The sequence below is a fragment of the Poromitra crassiceps genome (assembly GCF_964638095.1).
Source record: "Poromitra crassiceps genome assembly, chromosome: 25".
Taxonomy (NCBI): Eukaryota; Metazoa; Chordata; class Actinopteri; order Beryciformes; family Melamphaidae; genus Poromitra; species Poromitra crassiceps.
This window is the reverse complement of record NC_139649.1, coordinates 11616445-11638294: the sequence shown is the minus strand read 5'-3', so window position 1 is coordinate 11638294 and position 21850 is coordinate 11616445. Positions and strand designations below refer to the sequence as shown.

At 47.7% G+C, this 21850-nt stretch overlaps 1 protein-coding gene across 1 annotated transcript in view; it reads left to right on the top strand.

Annotated features, from left to right (window-relative positions):
* The first annotated feature begins 3202 nt into the window (after positions 1-3202).
* Positions 3203-21850, top strand: part of cbfa2t2 (CBFA2/RUNX1 partner transcriptional co-repressor 2) — a 53034-nt gene continuing 34386 nt past the window's right edge. Inside the window, exon 1 of the mRNA XM_083660749.1 lies at positions 3203-3243. Coding sequence (XP_083516875.1) covers positions 3216-3243 — 28 coding nt within the window. The 5' untranslated portion in view covers positions 3203-3215. The remainder of the gene's footprint in view (positions 3244-21850) is intronic.

Genomic DNA, 21850 nt, shown 5'->3' with positions numbered 1-21850 from the left:
TATAGTCTGAAGCTATCTTGGCTCAATTTGTTGGGATCAAATAACAATCCTGATCGCTCTTCCGGGAATTTAGCGAAACTACGGTAAGCAAATCAACTGGGTGGGGAGGTGCTTTGTCCCTGAGGGGGAGGCCCACAGCCTCAGACTTTGAAACCTTCTGGGGGGCTAGACACATCGGGGACACTCGAAAGACCGATAAAGACCGAAAGGCCGACCGATGCGTCTCCTCACGTCTCCCGTGTCGGGGCCAAAAAGTTGCACTTGAACACAACTCAGAGACTACAGACGGCGGTCAACTAGCATGAGTGTGAAAGTTCCCCGCCACAGCCCAGCAGGCTATATAGGCTCAGTCAGCCAGCCGGTGGGTCAGTCAGTCAGATCAGCTGATTTGCTCAGTAACAGCCCTGCTGCTGCTGTGATTAAAGGCGTCGTGACAAAGACGCTGAAAGGCGGTGAATGGGGGCCGGGGCAGAGGTCAGCTGTCCCACAGAGGGGCCGTAATGGCCACGGCAAATCCCACCAATACCATCTCTCTTTGACTTTAGCCTCCTGCTAACTGACTAGTCAGCTCTTTGTTAACCTGTCACAGAGCTGCTTGACCAGATGAGTTATAGAGAGCGGCGTCGTCGTCGTCGCAATCAAAGCTTATAGTTTGGTTTGATGCATTGTGGGTAAGTCATGCATGAATGCATCCAGATCAGATTGATTTGTGGCTTTCTATGTTGAGATACTGAAAGTTAATGTGGTGACAGAAATCGGTGGCTATTTGAAGTTACATGTCTGTCCAAAATCTATGCTATAACATAATCACTATACTCTGATATAAGCTCTGTCATCAAAGTTTGATCAATATATTTCAGTATCAATATCAGTACGTTCATCTGTTCAGTCTCTCCTTTGCATGCTCCCCCACTTGTCTGTAACTCTGTTGTGTCTGGTGTTCTATTTTCTACCTGCACCTGCTAAAGACTATGTGGGTGGCTGGTAATTGGCTCTACACAGTCAGCTTTTCTTTCCACTAAGACAAGTAATAGTAAGTAATTAAGTAAGTTATTTGCTATAGCAGTCCAGAATGTTGCATCATTTTATGATACCATCAAATCCTATATGTTTTTCTGTTTTTTTCCCCAAGCCCACTTTATCATTACCCTTCTCGCTACACTTTTCCTCTCCTCAAACTATCTCAAGTGATCTAGATCCCAATATTCACCCAGGTGTCCGTATTTATTAACACATCAAAAATGGTTTTGCTCTTCAATAATAGGCTAGAACAGTGATACTCAACTGGCGGCCCGCGGGCGCCCCCTGTGTGGCCCGCGATGGCATTGCATTTATTTATTTTTATTTTCTTTTTACAGTGCACCTGAACGCAACATGCAAGATACCCGCTGAATAAGGCTATATTGTAATTAAGTAATTTTGATGTCTGTGTTCTAGACAGAGCTTGAGTAGGCCTATCAAAAACCCTTCTAATCAATGCTTGACAAGCAAGTTGATGAAATTGTTATACAAGATAATAATGCAAGGGTGCTCTCTAGCTTTAGCTCTTTGGGAAGCTATTTAGAGTCAGAGCTTGTGGGTGACATGTTGTGTTTGTCTTTCATTGACTGGTACTTGCAGGAATGCGTTACTGTGATGACATCGATGATGCACTGTTGTCACCCTCTGATCTAAAATAAAATTATGAGTTTAATGACAAAAATTTGAAATGAAAACGCAAAAGTCAAGAAATACATTAAATAATCAAAAACGTTATTACACATTATTATACGTATGTGCATGTGTGTGTGTGCGTGCGTGCGTGTATCCGCACGAGCGTGTGTGTGTGACTGTGTGTGTCCAAAGTTAGATTATACCAAAATCACACAGAATCAGCAGGAAAAGACGGTCCCCAAAACAGCAGAGACTCCTGCTCCTCGATCCACCCCCGACCCCCTGACTGCCTGCTCCACACACCCACAACAATCGCTGGCCCCTGGCCCTCTGCTCCACACTGGCCCCTGGCCCCCCTGCCCCACACTGGAGGGGGGGGACATAAGTGGCCTTTGGTTCCCCCGGGCGGGGCTGCACAGAAGCAGTGGCTTGATGGGTCCTCTTCGCTCTCCTCCGTACCAGGAGCAGGAAGGTAATGGCTCTTGCCTCCTGCCTGCCACGGTGGGCCTTAATTTGTTATTGTAGCCGAGCAGCTGTGCAGCATGCTGCAGAGAGCAGGTGGCAGCCTGGCAGGAGTGGAGGATGGGGGTGGAGGAGGGATGGAGAGGAGAGGGGGTGGGGGGACAGGAGGAGCGTGTGGCATATGTGGCTGGCTGTAGGGGGGGTTGGGGGGTATCTCACAGCACTCTCAGCCCGCATCCAAATGATGCTGCTGGTAAAGAAGAACATGTGAGATTCTGGAAGGCGTCCAGATCAGATCCACTCTGTCTGTCTGTCTGTCTGTCTGGGGAGTTGAAGGAGCTTCAAGAATCAACAGATGACACAGAGTATGAAATAGCATAGATTTATTTTCTGGGTTATTTTATTATTGCAAGTTGATGTGTTTTATCCATTCTAATTAGAAACGCATAAACTTGCATAAATAAATAAATAAATAAATAAATAAATAAATAAATAAATAAATAAATAAATAAATAAATAAATAAATAAATAAATAAATAAATAAATAAAATCGCAAAAATATTAGGCTACAACAAGCCTACACCGTGTGACCTACATCATTATTTCAGGGGGCTCTGACTGTCTGTCCTTGCTGATTTCCTGACAATTTGTGGAGGCATTCATAGGCTGTAGTAGTAGACGATCAAAAACAAAATCAATAGACCAACAAACGACTTTGCTCAAGGCAGTGGAAGTGTGTCTGGTGTGAGGATTATTATGTGAGCTGTGTGTGTGTCCTATTGTTGCCGCATGGAGTTGATCGTTACTGAAACACTGGCGCTCCTATTTCCCTGCTGTTACCAGCGGACTACAATTAGTACCGCCCACTCAAATAGTTCTGTTGAGCGAGCGAATACACGAGATGATGCCATGGTGATCGGGATCGCTCCTGTCCGTCTTCTATAGCCTGTACTATCCACTCTACTTTAAAAGTCATTTTTGTATAAATTCAGGAAAGAGAAGAGAGAAGTCCAGAAGTCAAAGGACTTGAGGCTGCTGCAGCACTGATCGTGTCACCATCGCCAAGATCGAAGAGCAAAAACCAAAACACGAGGAGCAACATGGTCGGAATGCCTAGTGCTTTTCATTGTAAGTAGTAGACTACCTTTATATTCCGCAATCTTTAGTCAAATGTTTATGTTTTGTTTATGTTTATGTTTATGTTTATGAAGTGTCATACCACAGTCTAAGCTTTTACCTGGCGTCATAGCCTACCAAGGTTGTATGACACCTGTACAGTTGGTCGGGTCCTTTCAACCCTTTCATGAACCATCTAAACCGCTTGATTTCTTTCGATATCCATCGCTTTAGGGTGCTTCAGCCTTGCACTAGGCTATCTGTTGATTCTTCCATAGCCATTTATTTTTTCTCTGCACCCTCTATCATAAGGCTACTTACCTTCGCCCGCCGGGCACTGAAGTGGAGACGGGTTTCCGAATGATGAAAGACCACACATTGCTTAATTGATTTGTATAAAATCCCCCCCCCCCCTTTTTTTTGCAGTTAAAAGCATGTCCACAAATTTGAGCCGCTATCTTGTACTCACTGCTGCCACCTACGTGCAGTACCACACTACACTAAACACAACATCCTTTTAACTGCAAACAAGTTGATTTTATCAAATGTGTGGGTCTAGTACGAACCCCCCCCCCCCCCCCCACCCCCAACCCCCCCCCCCCCCCCCCCCCCCCCACCACACACACACACACACACACACACACACACACACACACACACACACACACACACACACACAAGAAAGTTGGCTGGCTCTGTCCAACCTAGCCCTAGCCTCAGAATTCGACCATTTCACTTGTTGACCACTTGATCATAGTCTCAAAGGAGCGCCCCAATATGGCGTTGCAGGCTCCGTTCAAAATGGCCCTATAGATAGCTCTACTTTTTCATACATGCAGCAATCCCAATAAAACCGTACTTGCCTTATACCAAAGGTTGATGTGCATCAAAACAGGCTCTTCCTAGACAGGCGCAGGCATGACAACAACCGCCCTTGGTATACGCAACATTTATAGCCTGAACATTGTCTTTAAAGTGTAACTTACCCCCAAAACACTTTTTTCAGCTTTTAACCAATATGACTTTGGGGGTGGTGTGTGAAGAATTATGGTAAAAATTTGCACATTTGAGACCAAACTGTTACCATTGTACCATTTGTATCATTTTCAGCAGCATAAGTTCCCTCTATGGCTTGAACACTGTTTTTTTTGTGCCCTCAAATGAATGGGATATTTGGTACATCGTGACGTCACGGTGGGTTTAGCACGCGCCCCACTCATGTGAAAAATAGTTTTTCCCCCATTGATTATTACTGTAGTTCACGCGGCGCGAGCCCTTTAAGAGCAATGCATCCATGGGTAATGCCTACTGTGGCTAATGTTAGCCGCTAGTTAGTTATGTTACATGGCAGTAAAACGCCACTAAATGACCAAATTGATAGAACTTTTAACCATTTCGAGTAACACTGTTTCCATACGGATCACCAGCATTAGTTTGTTGTTTGTAACGTGGCTATATTCATAACCTTTTCTATCTCGGATGCGTTATTTCGAATCCCACATAGGTTACGCCTGGCGCAACCTATGTGGGTTTCAGGACGAAACAGTGTCGAGCCACTAACGTCATCTTTAGAGCACAATATTCCTGGAATGCAAGTTTAACTAAACAGTTACATGTCCTCTGCATTCTACATACAATTAAGATATTACGGGTTGTTTTATTTTGTATGTTACATACTTATTGGCCAAGATATGTTAGTTTATGGGGGAGGAATTCTGCCAGGTAAGGAGGGGAGTGTGGGTGGCCATCTTGCCTGCGGGGTTTTCGGATCGAGTGGAGTGCTGTTTTGCAGATATATTTATGTTTTATTGTGATTGCTACATGTTACAACAATGCTACAACGGATGGACAGGGACGGAGGGACACAGGTGGACAGGGACTAGTTCTCATCTCTGGTTGCTAGGTCATTACTAAGGGTCTGTCTACTTGCTGTAGAAGTAAACTAGGTTTCATTACACAGGAGTCTAACGGACGTGACTGTTTTCCAGTTATTAGTCTGACCCCCATGTATTTCCAGAGAAACGGAGATAACTCTAGCAAAACGTTTTTTATTTATTTTGAGAGCAAATCGAATTCATTTTGTTGACATCTTTTCATTTCTCGGTAACCGTTGTATAGACCTAATCATAATAGTACACTCGAGGATGTGCTTTGTCGTCATTATTGGTACTTCGGCGAAGCGTACTACGGACCTCGGCGGTTGCATCACTGTCGTGCCAGTAATGACAGTGAAGCACACCCTCTCTCTCGTGTAATATTGCTTAATTAAAAAAATGGCCGACCGACATCACATGGCTCTATGGAGGACACAGAAACCCCCTCTATGCCATTCATCTGATATGCTTCTCCCCAAACAGTACGTCTTCAGAGAAGCCCTCTGATGATGTGCTACCTCATCTTTCACATGATCTTCATCAAATCCTTTTAATGACCAAACAAAAACTCTGCCAGCCCTTTTGTCTGAGCTGAGATCTTACGCTTATTATTAATGCCCATTAACGAGTGAGAATAAACTATACATAACGCATTGAGTGCATTATCCCTCATATAGCCCCTACTAGCCGGCTATTATCCTCCCATTTGGTTGAATAGCAGCTCTCAGTCCATGTGTCTTTTCAGCGGAGGATTTGGACGCCTTAATCCAGCAGCAGGCAAAGTTTTTTCTCTCCACCATCTGGAGTTCACAGCTTTTCAAGACAAAAACACCAGAAACCAAACCAGGCTGGAGCTGCTGCTCTGCTCGCTGCCAGAAGAAGCTTTTTTTCCTCCTTCTTTGCCTGCTTAACTCCAGGCCAGGGCACAATAGGGGGACAGGGGGACAGGGCAGGGGACAATAGTTGGACAGGACAGGAGACAATAGTGCAGTCCTGCAAGTGTGGGGTCAGCAGCACTGTAGGCCCCCATGTGTCTGTGGCCCCCTGGGGGAAGAAGCCGATTCGTCTCGGCGACGTGACGAATAATAGCATGACAAAGACATGACTGTAATGATGATGGCAACGGTTACGGTGATGATGGTGGTGATGATGAGGACGATGATGATGACGATGATGGTCTTTGGCTTTACAGTGGCCACCAGGGAGCAGCAGAGTGCGCACTGTAATAGAAACACTGTAAACGTAATGGATGGACGCAGACAGTTTAATGACATGTTGTTGTTGTCTCTTTTGGGGGAATTTGCTTCCGGCTCCGACTCTAAAAAGGAGCAAATATGTATTGTGAATAAGAGGAAAACGACGACTGGTAGCTCTTGTCCCCGAGGAGGTCCAAAAAGAGTGTTTGGTGGTAATGTGTCGGTGTATCATTGCGTTTGACTATTTGACGTAATTGGGACTTCTAAGGCCCTGTGCAGCTGGGACCGTGCGTGTGTGTGCGTGTGTGTGTGTGTGTGTGTGTGTGTGTGTGTGTGTGTGTGTACAGTACACTGGGAACAAATGTGTTGAAGAGCATTGCTCACACACTATAGTCAATCACTTCCATTCTCCCACGATTCAATGAGATCGGCTGGAAAACACGGGGATCGTTTGGAACCCCCCCCCCCCCCCCCCCCGTCTCTCTTTGGGGTGGGTTTCGAGAGTCAGATTCCAATCCTCTGACATTAAAAGGGGAAATAAACGACAGAGGGGCGACTGCAGGTTTGCATTAGAGTCCTAATTGGTTTTGGCTCGAGTGGGCTGTCAGCGTTGCCAGACGTGGGCCCTGCCTTTGTGTTCTGCCGTGTGGGAGAATTTGTGCTGGAGGTAAAGAGAGAGAGGTGCCTGAGTCACCCCTGCACCATCTCTCCTCTCTCTGTGCTGTGTTTGTGTGTGTGTGTGTGTGTGTGTGTGTGTGTGTGTGTGTGTGTGTGTGTGTGTGTGTGTGTGTGTGTGTGTAATGTGTTTGCTTGGGTGTGTGTGTGTGTGTCAGGGCAGCGAGCCCAGGATCCTCCTCGTTCCCTCTGGTCTCCGCGTGGGTCTGTTCCACCAGCACTCCCCCACCTGTTAGTGTTTTACTGGGCCCCAGGGCCACGCAGACTGGGGAGCCATCCAGATTCTTCCCTCATCATCAGGCACCATCAGATCGTCGGCTCCCTTACCTCAAATCTGCCTCCCATTACCCCAAACCGGCACCAATCTGCGGTGCCGTTTAGCTGAGTCAAAGCCGGTGCTGCCGAGGTGAATTGTTTTGAACTTAAACGAGTTTGATTTATCGCTGGTGAGCGACGACGTTTGACTCAGTGTGTTGGCACTGTTGGATCACACTTTAAATGTTTGCTAAGTGTGGTTTCGGTGGGGAAAAGAGATGTTTCGAGACTTTGAATTTATGGGGGTCACTTTTGTTGCCCAGTGCTCCACATGTGAGAACCACAAGAAAAAGACTCTTGCATCTTGTATTCAGTAAAAAAACGTGTGACCGAGTGACAATTTAAATTGGCTTTAATTGGATGTGTCACGTATCTACTGTTGAGGATGGTGTGTTTATGCGAGTCATAATCTGATATGAAAGATTTAAATGAGCCTGAATTATAAATGACAACCAGTTTTGAAATACAAAATAACGCAACTCTGCAGCCCATTATGAAGCTCCCTCATGTGTTGAATTCCAGACCACCGCAAACGACACACACACACGCACAAACACATACACACACACGCACACGCACCGTTGGACCGTTGGACACGCACAAACACATACACACACACACACACACGCAAACACACGCGCACACACACGCACACACACACGCACGCACACAAACACACGCGCACACACACGCACATACAAACGCACAAAACCCCCACAATCAATCTTTTCAAACAGATAGGGGTTTGTCATGTCCCATGTTTTGGTGAGATCTCGGAGCGCTCTGTCCAGTCGCCTGTTTCTAATTCCACGCACTCGGCTTCCCAGCCTCTGACTTCAGACGGTGGTGACCTGGAGCGAAGCTTGGAGAGGAGACACACAGAGAGAGAGAGAGAGGAGTGAAGCTTGGAGAGGAGACACACAGAGAGAGAGAGAGGAGTGAAGGAACAGTAACAGAAAAAAAAAAGATGAAGAATGAGAGCAGGGGAGTAGAAAGGGATTAACTGTCAGGGAGAATGTGAGGCTAATTGAAGCCAGTTTGGCACAGCTGTTTCTTGTTGCTGCGCGGAGCGGGCGGGAAGATGGGATCCAGATGTGATCTCGCGCCGAGGATCAGGCCGCCAATAACAACGGTTCAGAGATGCCAGGCAGCCGTACAGGAGACGAGAGCTATTAGAGTGTCCGTGCTCGCCTCTCCATGTCAAAACATTACCCCTCGCCTGTGAAAGATACCCCGGCCCTCTGAAAGATACCCCCGGCACTCTGAAAGATACCCCGGCACTCTGAAAGGTACCCTGGCATTCTGAAAGATACCCCCGGCACTCTGAAAGATACCCCCGGCACTCTGAAAGATACCCCGGCACTCTGAAAGATACCCCGGCACTCTGAAAGGTACCCCGGCACTCTGAAAGATACCCCCGGCACTCTGAAAGGTACCCCGGCTGTCTGAAAGATACCCCGGCACTCTGAAAGATACCCCGGCACTCTGAAAGATACCCCGGCCCTCTGAAAGGTACCCTGGCACTCTGAAAGGTACCCTGGCACTCTGAAAGATACCCCGGCCCTCTGAAAGGCACCCTGGCACTCTGAAAGATACCCTGGCACTCTGAAAGATACCCTGGCACTCTGAAAGGTACCCTGGCACTCTGAAAGGTACCCTGGCACTCTGAAAGATACCCCGGCCCTCTGAAAGATACCCTGGCACTCTGAAAGATACCCTGGCCCTCTGAAAGATCCCCCGGCACTCTGAAAGGTACCCTGGCACTCTGAAAGATACCCCGGCACTCTGAAAGATACCCCGGCCCTCTGAAAGATACCCCGGCCCTCTGAAAGATACCCCGGCCCTCTGAAAGATACCCCGGCCCTCTGAAAGATCCCCCGGCACTCTGAAAGGTACCCTGGCACTCTGAAAGATACCCCGGCACTCTGAAAGATACCCCGGCCCTCTGAAAGATACCCCGGCACTCTGAAAGATACCCCGGCCCTCTGAAAGATACCCCGGCCCTCTGAAAGATACTCCCAGCACTCTGAAAGGTACCCCGGCACTATGAAAGATACCTTGGCCCTCTGAAAGATACCTTGGCCCTCTGAAAGATACCTTGGCCCTGTACGTTTCACTCTTGATTGCAGGTCTCAGCTGGGCTCCTGGGCGTTGTTAACACTGTCATGTTGTTATACTGCCAACCAGCACCACCACCACCTCTGTATTCACGTATCACCAGCTAGCGTGAACATCGCTTTGACACATTTGACGATTCCGAAAAAGCGCCTCGCACGGTTTGAGAGCGGTTTAGCATATTTGTCGTGCGGCTTTTTTTGAAACATTCCAACAAAACGGATTAAGACTTCTTTTGTGCTGTTCGCCTGTTAAAAGTGTTTCATTTAAAGCGTCGTTGAAAAACCATGTATTCTTTATTAGGTTTGGCGGGATGCGGGTCCCATGATTGTGTGCAGGCATTTACTCGGTCCTCTACTTGAAGTGGCTTGGACAAAGGGCCAGTCACTTCAGAGTGAATGGGAGTGGTCCCACTCAAGAGAGGCAAGTGAAAGGAACTTATCAGCACATGATGCTTTCTTAATGCCTCGTCTCCCCCCCTCCTTGGCTCAGACAAAGAGGCGTTATCGTGCATTCCTTTATAACTGGGAACTGGTAATCTTACCGGTTCAAAGTTCATGAGCTGGGACGTGACGTCACTAGAGCTGGTATTTCCCATTCCAAACTCGTAGGAGCCTCACCAGCCCCGACCTAAAAAAATCCAAGATGGCTGCTCCGCGCAACAACAGTAGTTATAATCGTATAAATGCTATTTAGCACTTCTGTCTTGTTTGTGTCTCGTTAAATCAGCTGTACACACAGCACGGCCTACTTCTATCTGTGTGGACATGAGGCTGCAGTGTTTGTATGCGCAAAATGCCACGAAATGCCTTGTTATATCAACTGTTATTGCTAACAATGGCTAGCCTGGCTAGCGAGTGGATCTGACCAGTGAACAGTGAACTTCCCAGCTCAACTTTTCTGCAAATGGAATGCTAACAAAACGGATGTGACGTCATTTAGCCTCCACGTCGCAGTTATTTTGCGATAAAGGAACGCACGATTAGCCTTGGTTCCCCCTCTCACCACCATGCTTTTCTCTCTCACCTTCTGTTTCTATCCCACTGTAAGGTTGTCAAAAGTATCAATACTATCGATAAGTATCAAAACTAACAATTTGAAACAGATACAATACTAATTTGCAGCAGGTATCGATAATTATCAATTACTATGAATGAATGAATGAATGAATGAATAATGATGAATAATGAATTATCAATGCTAAAAATCTGAAATGGATACAATACTCATTTTTGCAACAGTATATCCATACCAGGCCAGCAGTACTTTCTTTGACTGAAAAATCAAACAAACTACAGATTTTTCCCTCCCTATCATTGGTGGGTATCTGTTACTTCAACAAGCTCAACGTGTTCTGATAGGCTGATGACTAGTAGAGCATGGGTAATCTGCGGTGTTCTGATAGGCTGATGACTAGAGCAGGGGTAATCTGCTGTGTTCTGATAGGCTGATGACTAGAGCAGGGGTAATCTGCTGTGTTCTGATAGGCTGATGACCCCCCCCCACCCCAGTGGTATTGAAAATGCTGTCGAGTATCGATATCTTCCTGGGTATCAGTACCGACGTAGAAATTCTAGTATCGTGACGTGCCTCCCTCTGGCTGTTCCCTTGCCTCTCTCTCCAGCAGTTCTTTCTCCATCACTGTGTGCGTCTGTCTTGGTCCACCACAGAGTCCAGCTGCAGCTGGCCTGTCATCACCACCCAGAGGAGATGTCCAGCTGCATGAGCTCTTACGGGAGAGACTGACCCCTCTGTGTGAGAAGTCTTCACGTCATGCTGGGACAAGTCATTGCCTGGGCCTAGAAGCATCCTTTTCAAATAACTCTCTCCTTCTCATTTCTGTCTTTCCTAGACAGCTTAACATCATTCTAATAATAATCTGAATCACAGTATGAACGAACTTCTGCATGTACTTCTGAACAAGGTGTGTTGTCTTTGTTCCATGAATCAAGTTCAACATTGGTGTGTAAACCATTCATCATAGTCGAACTCGGTAAATCCTGCACAATATCATTTTTTAACATGCATGCACGCACACACGCAAACGCACATGCACACACACACACACACACACACACACACACACACACACACACACACACACACACACTCCAGAGCTCTTCCCCCCCACGTGTCTGTTGTGTGAGAGTTTTATGACTCTTGTCAAGTTCACCTCATCTGTCCCTCCTCTGACTCCACTCCTGCTGGGCCTTCTGCTGTCAGAGAGCAGCTCGCACACTGCTGCTACACACACACACACACACACACACACACACACACACACATGCACACGCACACGCACACACACACACACACACACACACACACACACACACACACACACACACACACACACAGTCATCTGTGGATTGCACTCTGTCTCTCTTTCACCTCTCCCCAGTTGTGGGTGCTGGTGTTTATGTATCTCGTCCCCAGCTGTAGTCTGCTTATTGTCTTTGCCTGTTTGTCCTTCTGGAGGGCCATGTAGCACCATGTCATATCCTTGTAGAGGGCCATGTAGCACCATGTCATATCCTTGTAGAGGGCCATGTAGCACCATGTCATGTCCTTGTAGAGGGCCATGTAGCACCATGTCATGTCCTTGTAGAGGGCCATGTAGCACCATGTCATATCCTTGTAGAGGGCCATGTAGCACCATGTCATGTCCTTGTAGAGGGCCATGTAGCAACATGTCATGTCCTTGTAGAGGGCCATGTAGCACCATGTCATGTCCTTGTAGAGGGCCATGTAGCAACATGTCATATCCTTGTAGAGGGCCATGTAGCACCATGTCATGTCCTTGTAGAGGGCCATGTAGCAACATGTCATGTCCTTGTAGAGGGCCATGTAGCACCATGTCATATCCTTGTAGAGGGCCATGTAGCACCATGTCATGTCCTTGTAGAGGGTCATGTAGCACCATGTCATATCCTTCTAGAGGGCCATGTAGCACCATGCCATATCCTTGTAGAGGGCCATGTAGCAACATGTCATGTCCTTCTAGAGGGCCATGTAGCACCATGTCATATCCTTGTAGAGGGCCATGTAGCACCATGTCATATCCTTCTAGAGGGCCATGTAGCACCATGTCATATCCTTCTAGAGGGCCATGTAGCACCATGTCATGTCCTTCTAGAGGGCCATGTAGCACCATGTCATATCCTTGTAGAGGGCCATGTAGCACCATGTCATATCCTTGTAGAGGGCCATGTAGCACCATGTCATGTCCTTGTAGAGGGCCATGTAGCACCATGTCATATCCTTCTAGAGGGCCATGTAGCACCATGTCATATCCTTCTAGAGGGTCATGTAGCACCATGTCATGTCCTTGTAGAGGGCCATGTAGCACCATGTCATATCCTTCTAGAGGGCCATGTAGCACCATGTCATGTCCTTCTAGAGGGCCATGTAGCACCATGTCATATCCTTCTAGAGGGCCATGTAGCACCATGTCATATCCTTCTAGAGGGCCATGTAGCACCATGTCATATCCTTCTAGAGGGCCATGTAGCACCATGTCATATCCTTCTAGAGGGCCATGTAGCACCATGTCATGTCCTTCTAGAGGGCCATGTAGCACCATGTCATATCCTTCTAGAGGGCCATGTAGCACCATGCCATATCCTTGTAGAGGGCCATGTAGCACCATGCCATATCCTTGTAGAGGGCCATGTAGCACCATGTCATGTCCTTGTAGAGGGCCATGTAGCAACATGTCATGTCCTTGTAGAGGGCCATGTAGCACCATGTCATATCCTTCTAGAGGGCCATGTAGCACCATGCCATATCCTTGTAGAGGGCCATGTAGCACCATGTCATGTCCTTGTAGAGGGCCATGTAGCACCATGTCATATCCTTCTAGAGGGCCATGTAGCACCATGCCATATCCTTGTAGAGGGCCATGTAGCACCATGTCATATCCTTGTAGAGGGCCATGTAGCACCATGTCATATCCTTGTAGAGGGCCATGTAGCACCATGTCATGTCCTTGTAGAGGGCCATGTAGCACCATGTCATATCCTTGTAGACGGCCATGTAGCACCATGTCATGTCCTTGTAGAGGGCCATGTAGCACCATGTCATGTCCTTGTAGAGGGCCATGTAGCAACATGTCATATCCTTGTAGAGGGCCATGTAGCAACATGTCATGTCCTTGTAGAGGGCCATGTAGCAACATGTCATGTCCTTGTAGAGGGCCATGTAGCACCATGTCATGTTCTTGTAGAGAGCCATGTAGCAACATGTCATGTCCTTGTAGAGAGCCATGGAGCACCATGTCATGTCCTTGTAGAGGGCCATGTAGCAGCATGTCATGTCCTTGTAGAGGGCCATGTAGCACCATGTCATATCCTTGTAGAGGGCCATGTAGCACCATGTCATGTCCTTGTAGAGGGCCATGTAGCACCATGTAATATCCTTGTAGAGGGCCATGTAGCACCATGCCATATCCTTGTAGAGGGCCATGTAGCAACATGTCATGTCCTTGTAGAGGGCCATGTAGCACCATGTCATGTCCTTGTAGAGGGCCATGTAGCACCATGTCATATCCTTGTAGAGGGCCATGTAGCACCATGTCATGTCCTTGTAGAGGGCCATGTAGCACCATGTCATGTCCTTGTAGAGGGCCATGTAGCACCATGTAATATCCTTGTAGAGGGCCATGTAGCACCATGCCATATCCTTGTAGAGGGCCATGTAGCAACATGTCATGTCCTTGTAGAGGGCCATGTAGCACCATGTCATGTCCTTGTAGAGGGCCATGTAGCACCATGTCATATCCTTGTAGAGGGCCATGTAGCACCATGTCATGTCCTTGTAGAGGGCCATGTAGCACCATGTCATGTCCTTGTAGAGGGCCATGTAGCACCATGTAATATCCTTGTAGAGGGCCATGTAGCACCATGCCATATCCTTGTAGAGGGCCATGTAGCAACATGTCATGTCCTTGTAGAGGGCCATGTAGCACCATGTCATGTTCTTGTAGAGGGCCATGTAGCACCATGTCATATCCTTGTAGAGGGCCATGTAGCACCATGTCATGTCCTTGTAGAGGGCCATGTAGCACCCTGTCATATCCTTGTAGAGGGCCATGTAGCACCATGTCATGTCCTTGTAGAGGGCCATGTAGCACCCTGTCATATCCTTGTAGAGGGCCATGTAGCACCATGTCATGTCCTTGTAGAGGGCCATGTAGCACCATGTCATATCCTTGTAGAGGGCCATGTAGAACCATGTAATATCCTTGTAGAGGGCCATGTAGCACCATGTCATATCCTTGTAGAGGGCCATGTAGCACCATGTCATGTTCTTGTAGAGGGCCATGTAGCACCATGCCATGTCCTTGTAGAGGGCCATGTAGCACCATGTCATATCCTTGTAGAGGGCCATGTAGCACCATGTCATATCCTTGTAGAGGGCCATGTAGCACCATGTCATGTCCTTGTAGAGGGCCATGTAGCACCATGTCATATCCTTGTAGAGGGCCATGTAGCAACATGTCATATCCTTGTAGAGGGCCATGTAGCACCATGTCATATCCTTGTAGAGGGCCATGTAGCACCATGTCATATCCTTGTAGAGGGCCATGTAGCACCATGTCATGTTCTTGTAGAGGGCCATGTAGCACCATGTCATATCCTTGTAGAGGGCCATGTAGCACCATGGCATGTCCTTGTAGAGGGCCATGTAGCACCATGTCATATCCTTGTAGAGGGCCATGTAGCACCATGTCATGTTCTTGTAGAGGGCCATGTAGCAACATGTCATATCCTTGTAGAGGGCCATGTAGCACCATGTCATGTTCTTGTAGAGGGCCATGTAGCACCATGTCATGTCCTTGTAGAGGGCCATGTAGAACCATGTCATATCCTTGTAGAGGGCCATGTAGCAACATGTCATATCCTTGTAGAGGGCCATGTAGAACCATGTCATATCCTTGTAGAGGGCCATGTAGCAACATGTCATATCCTTGTAGAGGGCCATGTAGAACCATGTCATATCCTTGTAGAGGGCCATGTAGCAACATGTCATATCCTTGTAGAGGGCCATGTAGAACCATGTCATATCCTTGTAGAGGGCCATGTAGCACCATGTCATGTCCTTGTAGAGGGCCATGTAGCACCATGTAATATCCTTGTAGAGGGCCATGTAGCACCATGTCATGTTCTTGTAGAGGGCCATGTAGCACCATGTCATGTCCTTGTAGAGGGCCATGTAGCACCATGTCATATCCTTGTAGAGGGCCATGTAGCACCATGTCATATCCTTGTAGAGGGCCATGTAGCACCATGTCATGTTCTTGTAGAGGGCCATGTAGCACCATGTCATATCCTTGTAGAGGGCCATGTAGCAACATGTCATGTCCTTGTAGAGGGCCATGTAGCACCATGTCATATCCTTGTAGAGGGCCATGTAGCAACATGTCATGTCCTTGTAGAGGGCCATGTAGCAACATGTCATGTCCTTGTAGAGGGCCATGTAGCAACATGTCATGTCCTTGTAGAGGGTCATATCCTTGTAGAGGGCCATGTAGCACCATGTCATATCCTTGTAGAGGGCCATGTAGCAACATGTCATGTCCTTGTAGAGGGTCATGTCCTTGTAGAGGGCCATGTAGCACCATGTCATATCCTTGTAGAGGGCCATGTAGCAACATGTCATGTCCTTGTAGAGGGTCATATCCTTGTAGAGGGCCATGTAGCAACATGTCATGTCCTTGTAGAGGGCCATGTAGCAACATGTCATGTCCTTGTAGAGGGTCATATCCTTGTAGAGGGCCATGTAGCAACATGTCATGTCCTTGTAGAGGGTCATATCCTTGTAGAGGGCCATGTAGCAACATGTCATGTCCTTGTAGAGGGCCATGTAGCACCATGTCATATCCTTGTAGAGGGCCATGTAGCAACATGTCATGTCCTTGTAGAGGGCCATGTAGCACCATGTCATATCCTTGTAGAGGGCCATGTAGCAACATGTCATGTCCTTGTAGAGGGCCATGTAGCACCATGTCATATCCTTGTAGAGGGCCATGTAGCACCATGTCATATCCTTGTAGAGGGCCATGTAGCAACATGTCATGTCCTTGTAGAGGGCCATGTAGCACCATGTCATATCCTTGTAGAGGGCCATGTAGCAACATGTCATGTCCTTGTAGAGGGTCATATCCTTGTAGAGGGCCATGTAGCACCATGTCATATCCTTGTAGAGGGCCATGTAGCAACATGTCATATCCTTGTAGAGGGCCATGTAGCACCATGTCATATCCTTGTAGAGGGCCATGTAGCACCATGTCATGTCCTTGGTGGCTCCCCAAAACCCAGCAGCCATGCAGGTGCTGCCACAGGCTGCTGTTGTTTGCATGATTTTGGTCCACAGAACTGAACAAGGACGACAGGGAGAGCAAGAGGGGGGTTTGTTTGTTTTGTTTTGAAAACGAACCACCAAAAAGGAACTATAAGTCAAACTGTTTGAAAACCACCACCTGCTCCACATGCATACGCATAGCACGCACACACACACATGCACGGCACGCACACATGCACGGCACGCACGCACGCACACGCACACGCACACACACGCACGCACACACACACACGCACACACACACACACACACTCTCATGCACACAAATTGGGGGATTATATTGCTACATTGACAAGTCTAAACATCCCTGAGCTGAACCTTGGGAAATGCCAACACATGCCTCAGTACGTGTGGGAGGAGCCCAAGGAGCTACGCCTTATCTCCCCTCAGCTTTAATTGAGCCCTTCAAAAATCCCCCAAACTATTAACCCCCCCCCCACACACCACACACACACACACACACGCACGCACGCACACACACACACACACACACACACACACACACACACACACACACACACACACACACACACACACACACACACACACACACACACACACACAGTAAAGCCTGCAGGCTGTATCTCTGGCTGGCCAGGTGTTCCCGGCTCTGCTGCCAGAGGAACCACCTGCAGATCACAGGTGTGGCCGTCGCCAGGGAAGAGAACAACACAGCTGCTCCTACAGCCTCAGGGAGGGGGAGAGAGGGAGAGGGGGGGGAGAGGGAGAGAGGGAGATGCAAGTTTTTTTTATAGGATCCTGGATCCTATAAAATCAGGGTGAAAATCAGGGTGAATCAGGGTACGTGCAGTGAATCAGGGTACGTGCACAGTGAATCAGGGTACATGCACAATGCGTGCTGTATTAATGTATTGCATACTCCATACTCCAATACTCCATAAATTGCATTTTATGGATGGGGTAAAGCAGGTGGAAAACCAAATACAAAATATACATATTGTATATTTGATAATGGCATCTGTAAATCCATGGATGTCACATTTGGGCTTTAATTATGAGTTCCCTATAAAAAGAAGTAAAGTCACAAAAATTGCATTGACTAGCTGTGACAATACAAAATCACAGTGCTCAAACCAGTTGGGCAAGAGTTAACCACATTATTATGATCGAATGACCCTCATACTGAGAAAGGAATGTGCAGTCCATGAAGATGTGTGTGGAGGAGGTATTGTTTACCTGTGTGTGTGTGTGTGTGTGTGTGTGTGTGTGTGTGTGTGTGTGTGTGTGTGTGTGTGTGTGTGTGGGCTTGTGTACATGCTTTTGTCTGAAAAGGGAGTGCACACTCACACACACTCCTAACCCCCCTCCCTCCCTCCCTCCCTCCCCCCCAAACATGGAGTTGTTTATGAGAGCTATTCATGTTTATGTGCTGACAATTGGGTGAGGTTGGCAATCCAGGCCCAACGCAGAACAAGTTCTGATCCGTTGTATAATTTTCCAATTAGACAAATTGCTGCATTTCTAAGGATTTCAGTGCGAGTGCCATAGAGGGCTGTGCCTCCCAGTGTATCTGCTACATGGGTTAAACACATAGCTGTGCCTGACAGTGGTAGCATGTATCGATAACAAGAAATGTGATAGGAAACAGCTTTAGCGAATCTGTAACCAAACTCCATTCCAAAACATGCCGTTTTAACAGAGGGTCCATTCCAGCCATTCAGGCAATAACGAAGGGTGGCATTGTGCCAAAAATGAGCGCAGTCAAAATAGTGGTCGCACCGTCGTCAATCACTGTGGGCGATTTATTTTACAAGTGGCATTCAAGTCATATCTGACTAGTTTTAAATGTATTCCTCCCCACAAAAGTTTTGCTAGTCCTATGTCTCGATATAGGCTGTCAGTCAGTCAGCTCCTCTCCTCTCCGCAGTGTGGACGCACAGTCACACAACACTGCCTGCCTCAAATGGCTGCCTCATCACACAATAGACTTGGCTGCATCCAACTCGAGAACACTTCTCAGAAGAGACTAACGTTAGTGACAAATCTGGAGACTTTTTCTGACATGGGAATGATGGGATTATTACCAGCAAGCAGCAGTAAAAGCAGGCAATGACGATAGCTGGGTAAGTCCCGCTAGCATCGATGCTAAGTTAGCAAAGTAGCCTACAGCAAGAGCGCAGCTGAAGCTAATTAATATGGATGTTAATATCCATATAATATATAGCCATGTGCTTGCGCGATGACATCATGTATTGGCGATGTCAAAGGGTGGCGATTGACGATCTGACTGAGGTCAAGATCGCGCAACTCTAGTAGGCTATCATCTCTCTTGTTGCATTTTTAAACTGGCAGATGGGGGATTCAACTTTTAGTCGTTTACTCACCTATATTGGCTCTCTTCCAAATAATCCAGCCACGTAACTAACACTACGTCCATTCATGAAAATAATGATGGGACATTAATGGTTTGTAAAGTGCCACCACGCGCCCACTCACACATAACAGCGAGATGATCTGGATCATGACCTGCCAGAGTTAAACAGCAGCCGCTTTTCCTATAATGCGGATCCTACACCGGCGACCGAGACGAATACGATACGGACTCGCGGGAGTGCGCGTAGGCCGGCTAATTGTTGTTTAACATGCAGGCCAACCGGGCTAGGAGCGGGTTATAATACGGATTCCACTGCATGTTAAGAAGTGGCTTGTGTCTGCTACATGGGTTAAACACGAGAGTGGGAGGAGTGGCTGCTTGTTGAATATGGTTTAAGGGGAGTTATTAGAGAAAAGGATTTTGGCGTCTGTCTCTGCAGCTTGGCCTCCCTCTGTGGAAACTTTGGGAAGATGCAGCCAAGTTAGCGTGTGACCCAGAGCTCATAAACTGTAAGCACACTCATACAGTGTCTCTCTCTCTCTCTCTCTCTCTCTCTCTCTCTCTCTCACCCTCTCTCTCTCTCTCTCTCACCCGCTCTCTCTCTCTCTCTCTCACAACCCTCTCTCTCTCTCTCTCTCTCTCTCTCTCTCATGCACGCATGACGTTTCACACCTTTGCACTAATTTCTCCCTCTCGCAAACTTTAGACTTTCATTTCATCCACTCACCTCTATCTATCTCTGTCACTCTCTCACACACTTTCTCTGTCTTGTATTATCCTTCTCTCTCTCTCTCTCTCTCTCTCTTTCTCTCTCTCTCACACACACACATACACACACGTGCACACACACACACACACACGTGCGCGCCACACACACACACACACACATACACACATGTGCACACACACGCACACACACACGTGCGCGCACGCACACACACACACACGTTGTACCCGGAGGAGCGGCCGTGTGTCTCCCCTCTGCGAGCGGAGTGTAACAGGAGATCTGAGGCTTTTCCATGGGTGAGTAGGCGGGTCAGGCCTTACTTAAACTAATGGCTCCCAGCAGTGTAGAATAGCCAGACACACTGGAGCCCAGGCCTGAGGTTTTGGAATGCCACCGCCCGCCTCAATGCCTGCCTTTCATCGGCACCCGAGTGAAGGAGAGGGAGAGAGAGAGAGAGAGAGAGAGAGAGAGAGAGAGAGAGAGAGAGAGAGAGAGTAAGAAAAGGGAGGGGAGAAGGAGAGAGAGAAATACAGGACCCATTTGTTATGGGTGATATGAGGATGCCTGAAAAGGAGGTTACAATAGTCAAGGAATGGGGGGTTTGGAGGGGGAGGGGCTATAGCGTGTTCGGGCCAGTGGGGTTGTCAGGAGGGGGTAAAGTACCAGTCAATGGTTGTTTTGTGTGAGAGCACCGTGGGACCCCCACCCACTGCCCCCCCACCCCCCCCCCCCCCCGCCCCCACCCACTGCCCCCCCACCCCCCACCCCCACCCACTGCCCCCCCTATTTGATTGTAATGTCTCGGGGATGAGCTGTGAATGGGTCTTTGAGTGAATCGATACAACCTGGAATTGAGTCGCTGTAGAAGAAGTTGAAGTTGGAGTCGGGGGGGGGGGTGGGTAGGGGGTCCGGGGGGGTCCTGCATCCCTTCCTCCGTCCCCCTCCAACTCCACGTTTGTATCGAACACATGAAGCAACTTTACACTATTCACTTTTTGTTTACCTCGTCATTGCATTATTATTGTCCTATCTGACTGAGCCTGCAGAGAAAGAGAGTGACTGCCGAGAAGCGTCTTATTTGATCTCTTTTTTTTATTTATTTATTTATTTCTTACAGTAAACGGTCCTGCAGACATTGTTGGAAAAAATGGCGTGTCCCCATTAGATAAATGCACCGTAGCAGAGAGGTAATGGAAAAGATGGCACTGAGAGATGAGACGGTGGAGATCTCTGCTCTGGCTGCATCAGATTAGCTAACATCAGGAGTCTGCAGTGATGGGGGGGGGGCATGCTGGGAAGATGGTTAGAGAGAGGGAGGGGCAAGGAAGAATGACAAGGTTTGTGGGGAAGAATAGAGACAAATTGAATAAGTTACCATAAGAGAGACCGTTTGATGGAGATAGCCAGACAGAGAGAGGGAGGGAGAGAGAGTGAGATGGGGAGAGAGAGAGAGAGAGAGAGAGAGAGAGTGAGATGGGGAGAGAGAGAGAGAGAGAGACATGACGTCCAGGTGCATGACTGTTTCATTCATTCCTAGGGAACTCCGGGACAGAGAAGTGGAGGTCGGTGGGAGTGAGACCAGAGAACGAGCTGTTCTGCCTTCTGGCTCAATCTCCACACTTTGCATGACGGCAGACAAGTTTGAGATAGCCAACAAAACACACACACACACACACACACACACACACACACACACACACACACACACACACACACACACACACACACACACACACACATCACGCATGCATCACATGCACTGAAAATCTCTCAGGATTGGCAAACTGGGAAAACTTTTGACTAGGAAGTTGTGGCTGGGAAAATAATTCAACAACCTTTAAAACATCTCTCCATGGCCTATAATGTACAGTACATCCTTCTGTGTGTTGTTATCTCAACCTGCACATTTGTCCTACACGTTTGATGGTGACTGCATCATTATGGTAATTCAGCACTATTTCATCTTCATCAAAATTGTCAACTGATCACGGAGTTGTGTTTTGCCACTCTATTAAAGAAT